Source organism: Pelodiscus sinensis, chromosome 8, assembly GCF_052426305.1.
Source record: "Pelodiscus sinensis isolate ZL-2025 chromosome 8, ASM5242630v1, whole genome shotgun sequence".
Lineage (NCBI taxonomy): Eukaryota > Metazoa > Chordata > Testudines > Trionychidae > Pelodiscus > Pelodiscus sinensis.
The window spans coordinates 44,928,500-44,939,616 of NC_143059.1; the positions used below are offsets into that span (position 1 = coordinate 44,928,500).

Genomic DNA, 11,117 nt, shown 5'->3' on the forward strand with positions numbered 1-11,117 from the left:
CCTAGGCTATATTTTTAAAATTACTTTGAAAATCCAACTCAAATATATACTGAGCAGCGTAGAGTGTCCAGAGAATTAATTATTAGTTAAATAGAGAATGGTGCGTTGAAAACTAATTATGAAGTGACTAGCACTCGAAAGACCTCATTGCACTGACATAGCTGCCTGTAGCATTTGAGTTACAATCGCCCCTAAACTGTAAACAACAAAAGAGCCACAAGAGTGTATTTCACTCCCAAACAAAAAGCCGTGCTCAGTTAGTCAAAAGTCTGGCTCTTTTGCTTTAAAAGCCTTTATATAGACAGACTTGACAAGGCAGTAAGGGGCACAAGTTCTATCAAGATAATAACATCTTCTTGTTATACCAAAGAGAACAGAACGCTGAACGCAATCCACCGCACATGTGTGAGACGTCCTGTTGTCCCACGGAATGTATCTAACAGTTAGAATTGGCAGTCCGTGGGTCAAATGTACCCGGCCTGGAGGATTGTTTAGTCTAAGCATCAGGGGAAAAGACAACTGTAATGCTCAGTTACATGGCGTGGTACTTTTTAATTCGCTTTTATATTCAGGTTCCCCTAATTAACTAAATATTTTGAACAGAGAAAAAAAGAACTGAAAAATAAAACCAACGAGGTGGTAATTTGCTCCTGTTAGTTTGTTTTCTAAGAACCAGTGTGAAACTAATGCGTTACAGATTTGATCTAAGAATCTGCATTATTCCGATCTGATAAAATGTGTGCTCATATTTTTTTTTCTGATTCTTTTTTAAAGCTTGAGCCTCACTAAACTCCCATTCAATTGGATTTATTTAGTCGTTTGAAAGATAAATCAGTGGGTAAATTTACAGCCATTTAAAGTACCTTGACTTTATAATAAAATCTTCATTTAGTGTTGCTCTTCTCCCGAATGACGTCGATGCAAAGTGGAGGACCAGCGTGCCAATCCATTGGCCAATCGGAACTGCCCCTGAAGCGAGTTCGGCCAATCAGAGAGCGCGCCTTGCAGGTGGTTGTGCGGTTATCTGTGCATCTGGTACAGCTCTGGTCTCAGCTCTGAGTCAATTTCACAGGGAAGGAACTCTGCCTGTAACTACCAAAAACAAACAAAAAATCATCACAACCACCCACTCTTCCGAATCCTCTGATTTCCTAGTGGATTTTCAATCGGGGCTCAGCAATCAAAGTCGTCCAGGGACCCTGCCAGCTGAGGTCTGTTTTGACCGAGACTTTCCCTCCCTTTCCTTTTCGATATTTTCCTGCCTCATTTTTGTTTCCCTCCTGACTGAAACTTTACAGAGTGCATTGCTGCAGCCGCTGCAGGTCCTGGCAGAGCAAAGGCGATCGCTTGTTACTCAGTTCAAAACTTTTGTTTGTCAGTGGTATTTTGATTTTTTTTTAAGACTAAGGAGTCCGTGGCTGGCGCTGCTCGTGTGGGTTAAGAATTAAACAGCTGGCTTTTTATACCTATCTATAGATTTATTGATGATCACAAATGTTAGCGGTGGGGCAGATGGATACTAATCGCCAGAGTGCATTCGTTCTGAGCAGTACGCCGCTGGCTGCTCTGCATAACATGGCTGAAATGAAGACGTCTCTCTTCCCCTACACCCTGCAGAATCCCTCCAGCTTCAAGGCACCAGCCCTGGGCGGACTGAACACACAGATCCCCTTAGGGACGCCTCACGGAATAAGTGACATCCTGGGGAGACCTGTTGGAACCGCCAGCAATCTCCTCACCGGGCTGCCCCGGATTAATGGACTGGCTACCTCAGCAGGGATGTATTTTAACCCAGCAGCTGTGTCCAGGTACCCAAAGCCCTTGGCAGAACTGCCTGGGCGACCTCCCATTTTCTGGCCGGGAGTTATGCAGGGATCTCCCTGGAGAGATCCGAGAATCGCCTGTCCTGGTAAGTGAGGGTGCATCCGATCCTAGAAGGGAGCAGTAAGTGATGGGGGCGGGAGACGTTGATGGACCATATACATGGGGTGGTTGTGGTTGATATGGATTTTTTTTCTGTCGTGGAATCAGACTTTTTAAGGTTCCCTTGGTAAAAGTAATTTTGAAATCTCTCTCCTCCCACTCCACCCGATAGTGTTTTCTAGTAGCTGGCAGCGCCAGGAGATTGTGGAGGCTCCTTTTAGCGTCTGCATCTTTCTCGATAACTTATACCCAAAGAATAAATATAAGGCGCTATAACTCTCTGATCTGGTGGTAGATCCGGGAAACATCCCCGATAACAACAGGTGGATAAAGATGTGAACCTGTCTGTCATATTGAACAGTATAAACAAAGAGGCATTTTGCACACTGCGTTGTAATGCATGAAACTATCATAGTCCCCACACTGCTCATAACAATAACCTGACATCTGCAGCCTAACTTCGTCACAACAGGTCTATCATTTAAATGCCGTTTCAGCAAGTTCACGGTGTCACTTACAATACGATTCTTCTAAATATTACAGGGTCAAATCCTGCTCTCGGTTACAGTGGTTAGAATCCGGAGTAACGTAATTGAAACCGAAGGGATTTTTGTTTTGTATTGGAAAACAGATTCTGGCACTGAGCTTAGGTGTAGACTCTCGTAACTGTTCGGGATGTTCTCCTATTTGCAGCTCAGACTGGAATGGTTCTGGACAAAGATGGAAAGAAGAAACACTCAAGACCAACTTTCTCAGGCCAGCAGATTTTTGCTTTGGAGAAAACGTTTGAACAAACTAAATACTTGGCGGGACCTGAGAGAGCTCGTCTGGCCTATTCGTTAGGAATGACAGAAAGTCAAGTTAAGGTAAGAAGCCCCTTTTTACACAACAGAATTGTCTCTGAGTAAATATTTTATTAATGGGTGTATTATTTTATTAATGGATTGGAAGATTAATCTGTCTCGTAATTGAATTATAACAGTTTCTCGAGCTCACAATTTACTGAATTAGCAAATTCGGTGGAAGTATTAAAATTAGGACAGAAGATATAAACTAAAGTTCTGCTTTATTTTAATTGAACGAGTATTATTTTATTTTCTGGACAACACAATCATAGCTTTTCACTATTTTTAATTCATTACTATGATACAAGAGATAAAAATGCTCTTAGGTTATTTATAATTAAAATAATATTTTCATATGTAATAGATTTTACCTTTGTGTTTTCAAAGTTCTTTTGCATTGTCTCAGATATACAGAGTCCTTAGTTTTACAAATCCGTTACAAAATATTCAAAATAAATGGTTTCTCATTTTTCTCATTATTCCAATGAGTTCATGTGGGATTTTACGTGTGTACATTTTGTTTAAACACAATAATATTGGGAAATATTTTGGCCAAGTTGCAGTCTTGTATATTCGATTATATATAATTTGATTGTGAACTATTTTTCTTAAGCGTTCCTTTTCAAAAAACTATCATTCTCCAATGCTGCCAAAATTCCATTTGAACAATTAATTTTGGCTTCATTGTTCTCAGTGTAACAAAAGGGAAAAGTCAGGAATAGGACACTATATTCCTTCACCTGACATTGTTAAACCAGAAAAATTAAATGTGAATGAGCGTTGTTATGGAGAGGCAGGTACAGTGACTTTATACAAACATACACCTTTCTCTACTATCTTTTGGAAGTCGAGCCAGTTTTCAAATACTTTTCTGTACTTTTATGTTATTGTTTGCTACTTAAAAGCGGTCATCCTTTTTCATATAAAGTGTCTGAATTTTTAATAATACATAAACGATCCTCATATGTTGTGAGACTGAGCAAACCAGTGACGTTAAAAGCCTCTATACTGTGATGCGCACCCAACTTTACTGTTTAAACAAGAAAAGCCGGGGCAAGAAATATTCCACAGTGAAAGTGAAACCAAGTTTCCTGAAGGGCTCTCTATGTGTAAATGGAGGGAGGGTTGCAAAACTGCAGGCGGCTGGAGTGTTGGAAGACGAGTTACAGCTAAGGGTTTTCCCCCTTCTCTTTGCCGGGTTTCCAACAGGTGTGGTTCCAGAACAGAAGGACGAAATGGAGAAAACGGCACGCAGCAGAAATGGCCTCAGCTAAGAAGAAACACGACTCAGAGACTGAGAAGCTGAAGGAGAGCTCCGACAATGAGGACGATGATGAATACAACAAACCTCTGGACCCCAACTCAGACGATGAAAAAATCACGAGGTTATTGAAAAAGCACAAATCCACAAATTTAGCCCTGATCAGCCCCTGCAGTAACAACTCGGATACTTTGTGATAAAGGGCAAGAGACCCTAGCCAATAAGACTGACTGCTCCCCCTAAGGCGCTTTATAAAAGCTGAAATAACCAGGGTATAAAACATTATAAAGAAGAATTGTAACTGGATGTTTAAAAGTGATGTGTTGTACAGCCTAAGATGTATGTGAAATGTATATATTTTTTACAGAATAAGTTATGAAATTATCTTCTTTCTCATTGATGTAAATTGCAGAGGAATCTTTCCAACTTTCCTTTATTTTTTTTTAACTTTCCTTCTTTCCTCCCTTCTTGCCAATTACCTGCTCCTAACAATCAGATTTTGTCACTGTTTTGTATGGATCACCGAGGGCAGCCCAGACACTTTGTATATAGGAGATTTCAAATTTTTGTGCTGTATATTTCTAGTGTAAACTGGCTCTTTTATTTCACCCTCCCTTTTCATTGAGCGTTTTGGCAGTTTTCTTTCTTTCCTCTCCACCGATTTTATGCTCTACTACATAAAAAACAACCAAAAAATACGACAGACAGACAAACCTGGACACTTGATCTTAAATTGGATTCAAACTATTGCCTCCACGTCGGTGGGAAAGACTTTGTATAAATCAATAAATTATTTAACAAACTTCTCCTTTAGAACGTCACCCCGTTTTTTTCCTTTTTTCTTTTTATGTTACTTTTCTCAATTTCCCCCTCCCCCTATGTTGTTCAGTAGCGATTTTAAAACGCTTATGTCTGGGCTCCCACTTCGGCGAGGGCTTCTCCACAGGGCTAACTCAAAACAATCCTAGTGTGTGTGTGTGGGGGAGAGGGGGAAGTAATGTGTTGTCCTAAAAGAAGCAAAGCTATGTGAGTGCGTGGCTTAGTTTTGACGTCTTGGCCCGCACAGGAGTGCTGCCAGGGGTCATTAAGCAGGGGGAGAAGAGGCCGGGGTTAGAAGCTCGCCCGACAGGCTCAGGGTCACTTCGCGCTGCCGTGTCCCAGGATGGGGCCGGAGTCTGAAGTGATCCCCAAACCAACACATGCAGACAGCTCTTTCGCCCCGGTCGGGTCTGGAGCGTGGCCTCCGCCGCTGTCTTCGGAGTCAGCGCGAAGACGTGGTGCTGATACTGACACGCTGCCAGGCGGGCTCGGTCGAGGGCTTGCCCCGAGCGCTTTCCCTGGGTGCAAGAAACAGCAGCAGCCCGCCTGCCCTTTGGATCCTTAGCTGAGCCACTGGCTTGTGCGTTCCGTTTCCATTTAAACCCCCATGCACCCGTGGGAATTAGCCCCTCGCCCTATGCTCCCCGAAGCCACAGCGGAACTGCCCCTTCCACCAGCCTCTCCGCCCGCCGCTTGCGGCCTTGCGGCCCTCCAGTCACTGGCTCCGATCTCTGCTGGGAGCAGCGCGCTCTGCAGAAATAATCCCGTCAGATGCAAGCTCCTTGACTGGGCTGGAGTTTAATTACACTCGATTCCCCCCCCCCTCCCCCCAAGTAGCCGTCTTAAATTAGAAGCTGAGACTCCCAAAGAACAACCCGGCCTTCTACCAATTGTTGCTTCCTCTGCAAAACCGCCTGGCTCGGATTTGTGCCTAATGTTTTAAACCCTTTGTACATTTCTACCCGAAGCAAAGAGGCTAGAGCGGATCCTATACTAGCTGCCCCGAGAGCTTATTTGTAAGAGCTCTGAGCATTTGGGAGAGCGGGGGACAAGCGGAAGGGCACAAGGACCCCACGTTGCTCCAGATCTAGTCTTGTTTTGTAAATCGCCGGTTTGCCCCGGTCCGCGTCTTTTGAGCCTTTCTTGTCTCCAACCTGCTACAGTGGAAGGTGCGGAGCCCAAGGCTAGTAAAGCAGGCGTGGGGTGGGGTAGGGTGCGGAGAGGGTTTCTCATCCGGCTTGCCGAGAAATGGGAAGTTCCTTCTGCGGCTTATTGTGGCTTTTCTCCCAGTCCCGTGGGGGAAAAAAATCCCATAAAACTGGAGGGCTAGGGCGGTGGGGAGGTTGCCCCCGGTTCTATCACAGAAGGGAAAATAACACTAGTCTCTTGGGGAAAGAGGAGCCCACATAAGTTATGTCCACCACATTGTACGTAGGAACTCACCTCCCCAAACCTGTCCAGAAACTCTCGGTCTTATTTGTCTTCAGAGAATGCACCGTCACATTGTCTGGCCGCTAACGGGGAAGCGCAACAAAAGTTGAAAAACTTAACATGTGTCCCTGGCACGTACCAAAAGAAAGAAGCAACATCTTTCCAATGGGTCTGTAGGAAGCAGGGCGAAAGAGCGTGTTCTCTCTCATATATGTATAATCGAAAACATGAGACTATACAGGCAGCTATCCAGCTACGTATTAAACATCTACCTGGGGAGGGGGACAGCGCGCCCATTGTTATCTTGACACTATTCCCAGAGGCAGAAGGCCACAGGGGACCGGGCTAACTTTTTGATCTCACTAATAGAATGCTACAAATCGGGTTTATTTATTTGGTCCTAGCCTTAGAGGAAAGCCCTGGCAATGAAAGATAGCAGCTGTCTTTCCTGCGAGTTGGCGATTTCTATTTAGAGGACCCCGATTATTTGACAAAAAGATTTAAAAATCGGCTGGGACAATTCAGAAGTCCCGAGGGAGAAGACGCCTGGAACTTGCTTACGGTAGAAAGATGCTCCCCCAGCCAGACGGTGCTTCGCCGGGACAGTGTCAGGAGGCCTTAGGTTTTGTAACTGGCAGGCTCTGGAGGCATTCAAGGGCCTTAAGTCTACGCCAGTTTCATTGTTAAATGAATGAGACATTCTTCCTGCTTCTCAGCTGCTGTTTTGCAAGCTGAGCAAACGCAATGGGCTACACAGAAAAGCCAGGCAGGGCCCTTTGCTTGCCAGGCGGGCAAAAGAAGAAAATAAACCCGCTTCCAAACGCTGAGAGTCCTTAAGTTGTCCCTGTGCTGATTCAGACCCCGATCACCCCTGGCATCCGCTTTAGCCCCACCGAAACGGGCTTTCTCCAGAATTAAAGTCGGGCCATTCAAAGTCCCATAATAGCGGGCCTTTGGGGGAGCCCCTCCGCTCAATGCGCCAGAACTGGAGTCTGGGTCCCAACTGAGCTTTTGATCGGCGGGATCGGGCCCTTTGTGCTGCTCTTGAAATCGCGCCCCCAGCCAGGCAGCAGGAATCGGGCCCCGCAGCTCAAGGGGGCTGGTGCCTTCGCACTGGCTTGTGCCGCCCGGCCCGCCCCTCTGCGGGCGTCGTTGAGCGCCCCGCTCAGCCGGCAGGATCCCAGCAGCCCTCCGGGAGGTGCCGCCCCCGCGAGAGTCTCGCCCCTACCCCGGCCCAAGGCAGCTGGCTCCGCTGGGCCCTCCTCGGACCCCCTGCGACAGGATCGGGCCCTTGGCCCTGACGGCCGCTCTGGGACACGCGCAGGACTGTGCCCGGGCTGCCTCCCCGCCTAGCCTGGGGCGCGGCCCGGGGACTCGCGCGGCGGCCGCTCTCCCTTCGGCCCGCAGGTCGCTGCCGCGGAGCCAGGCTGCGCAGCTCGGTGGCTCGCAGGCCACGCGTGGATCCAGGGGGTTTGTGCTTTCAGGGCGAGCCGCGGAACCAGCCCGGTTTAGCCCCGCCAAAGGGGCTCCGGCCCCGGCCCGAGCCTGCCGCCCTTACTCGGCCACAGCGGTCTGGGAGCCTGCAGGCCCGGCCGAGGACAGACCGCGGGGTGGATCGGGCCGACCCCGAGAGCGGCTCAGTGGCCAGCTGGGCGTCACATGAGCGCGGTCCCGGCTCTTCATCACGAGCCTGTGCTGCTGCGTCCTGGGCTGAACTCGGCTCCGGCTGCTCCCATTCCCTTGCCCTGCTCCAGCGCTTCTGTGTAGGAAAAGGCTGTTGGCCGGTGGCCCTCCCCTCCCTCACGGGTATGCCCCAAGCGGGGAAGGACCGCGGGCAGTTTTTGCCTGCCCACATACAGAGCGGGCTGCTAGAAAGCTCTTAACGCCGTCTGCAAGCTCTGCGGCTTTGAGAAGGGGGTAGGGCCGGAGTAGCTGTAGTCCAGTGTCCCTTCGTGAAGCACCTTTCTGCCCGTTTCTCTCAACACTTAGGACAGCCAGGAAATGTTCCCAGCTCAGGGGCAAGCACTTTGTGGCCAAGGCTAGGCAGATCATGTCTGGTAGAGAAATGGATAGTCCAGGTTGTAGGGCTACAATGGTATCACAACTGAGGCCTCAAGCCATGCATTTAAAATTTATAGCCAGCTAAGTTTTCTTAATACACTAACTTCTTACATCATAATTGACAAAGAAGAGATCCCAAAAGAGAAGCAGGCAGTGCTGGATTTATACACAAATTAAGTTAAATACAGGTTACAGCCTCAGATTATGAGGCGCTGCTAAATAAAAAAAATACTAATTTTTAGTAGCACTCTCGCCTATGTTTTGGTATCTATGCAAATATAATTCTTTATTATTTCTATTTCCACTGTCCTTTTTGTTAGACTACTACACATTTTTTGGTAATGCTATGGGGCCTCTTAAATAATAATTCAGGACCTCAGCATGTCTTAATCCCACCCTCAAGAATGAATAGATTCAAATGTCAGAAGCATAAGTTAACCTAAAAAACTCCAGCGCCACCACATTTTCTCTCACACTAAAAGGTGGCTGAACAGAATACCCTGCCCTCTCAATCCTTTCCTAAGAAGCCTACAGCAGGCAGATCACCTGTCTATTTGGAGCCATTTATCTGTGGAAGTTTATCTCTTTAAGCAAAATAGTCAATTAGACATATCATTTAGGTACAGGAAACCACAGCCCTCCTTTGACAGACTTGCATTAACCCCGTGTTGTCTTTAATTGACAATGTTGTAAAAGGGCTAAAGGTTCATTAATATATTATTCAGTCTCCTGCAAATCTGACTTGACTAGGGAAGAAATTTAAGGCTGTTACTGAAGAAGACAATATTCAAAGTATATTGTTTGCTCTTGTATTTTCAGAGTTAGTGTTTAGTGCAGTCTTTCAGTCATTTTCCTTCTTCATGTTTTATACTTTGCTGTGCTTCCAGTTTTATCAATACCTGATGGAAAACACTAAAATCTCTCCTCAGAGAACCCCATTGGATTTCATCTTTCCACGGATTTTTCAGATGGCAACGCTGTTCCAAAGGAAAGGCAGAAAAGCGAAGGTTTCCAGAAGTCTACTTCACCTTACTGGGACACACTGATCGTCTCTTCTTTCCTCAGCGTAGAAGCTACTTATCCACCTGCCAGCCCTAATATACTGCTTCCTGCTGATTGGCTGGAGCTGTGCCTCAGGATATTTACACAGATTCAGATGGTGTCACTTCGGGGCTTGGGAGGAGACCTATTTATTTCATTCTGACTTTTAAAGTACCCGAGTCTTTCTGCAGCTAATTATTCTAGGGGAGGTCCTGTAAATTGTTACTCAGGCAAAACGTCTGATGGCAATAAGACGTGAGAGCCCAAACACTAATTGTCTACAATTACACATCAAGTTCAGAAAAATCATCACTTTGGCCCTTGTACACTTTGTGCCTTCAGTACACTGGAATGTGAAGAGCAGTGCCTGCTTCATTACAACTAGAATTACAGGGACAAATCTAACTAACTTTAACTAATTTCTAAGGGAAAGTGACAGGATTACATAATCTCCTATAGTTGAGGACCAGCCTGAATTCTCTCAATTGTTCCTTTACAAACTTTGTTTTTAATTAATTCAGCTTCAAGGTGCTCAGAAAAAGATATTTAGTGATTAGTGTCTTTTTATAGAACAAGGTAGTTTTTAACCCATCAAACTAACCAAAAGCCAAGAGGTATTTAACCTCTCAGTCTAAAAACAATGTTATTTCTACTCACTGTAAAGGGAACACAAATACACAATTCTAGAAATGGTCTGATCAGAATAGTCTAATTACATCTAGAATATGAATAGTCACATAAGAACAAAATTCTCCATGGTAGAAATCCATATTCAGATTAAAACATGACAATAATTATACATTCCATATTGCATACTTACTCACCAAAGTAAGAATTTAATGAACACTGTGATTTAAACAGAGTTAATGCCATGAAGGGGGGAACACAGAATTCAGTGAATGTGTAATCTGATAGAAAACTTTACTTATTAGGCTTTTAAGATATTATTCAAGATGAGGAATTCTTGCTAGGGATTTCTCTTAAAATTTATTACTCTGATTACTCAGGATTCCCACAATTGAGGTATCATGCATCCATTTTTTTTAAACACCGAAATAACAAAATTAATTTACAACATTCATAAAATGCTGAGAATTTTTGACTCAACAAGTTACCCTAATAGGTCATCTGTGTAGTTCTTTAAATGGCTTATAATTCTTTATGGTTCCATAGTTTATTATTTTAAACAGTCTACATATAAAGAAGTCTTCACTTTTTTTCCCCCATTTAAAAGAGGCAGCGTTATTTTTATGACAAGAGCGCACAGGAAATAGCATATAAGAGCAGTATCTATAAAACGATCAGGGGTTAACAGTTTAAGAGGGCTTGGAGGTATTTGTATATTAGGAGTAGCTATAAATATATTGTTATTGTCAGATTAACAATATTATCATAAAATAATTCTACATTTAAAGTGGAATCAATCTGGACAATTTATTCTTCTCAGTTTGTATTGTGTTTCAATTTATACTAAAAATGCATCTTATTTTCTGCCTGGGTTTTCAGGCAAAATAATATAGCAGAATTAGCAGAAAATTAAAAGGACAACTTAATATTTCTGCATAATATCCACTCCCAAAATTAAAAGCACAGACACAGTCATTTTTCATAATGATCAGATTTATTGCTTGAGAACCAGAGTACTCATTTCTAAAGGCCTTCAAAGTGACCATGAGTTGAATCTCTATTCATGTTAAATAGAGTTACCGGGTGGTTATATTGCAACATGGCACATT

At 44.5% G+C, this 11,117-nt stretch overlaps 1 protein-coding gene across 1 annotated transcript; it reads left to right on the forward strand.

Annotated features, from left to right (window-relative positions):
* The first annotated feature begins 1,024 nt into the window (after positions 1-1,024).
* On the forward strand, positions 1,025-4,822 carry NKX6-2 (NK6 homeobox 2). The gene is made up of 3 exons (XM_006136624.5): positions 1,025-1,909; positions 2,617-2,789; positions 3,978-4,822. The coding sequence occupies exons 1-3, from the start codon at positions 1,495-1,497 to the stop codon at positions 4,224-4,226; spliced, it is 837 nt and encodes a 278-aa protein (XP_006136686.1). The 5' UTR covers positions 1,025-1,494; the 3' UTR covers positions 4,227-4,822.
* The last annotated feature ends 6,295 nt before the right edge of the window (positions 4,823-11,117 follow it).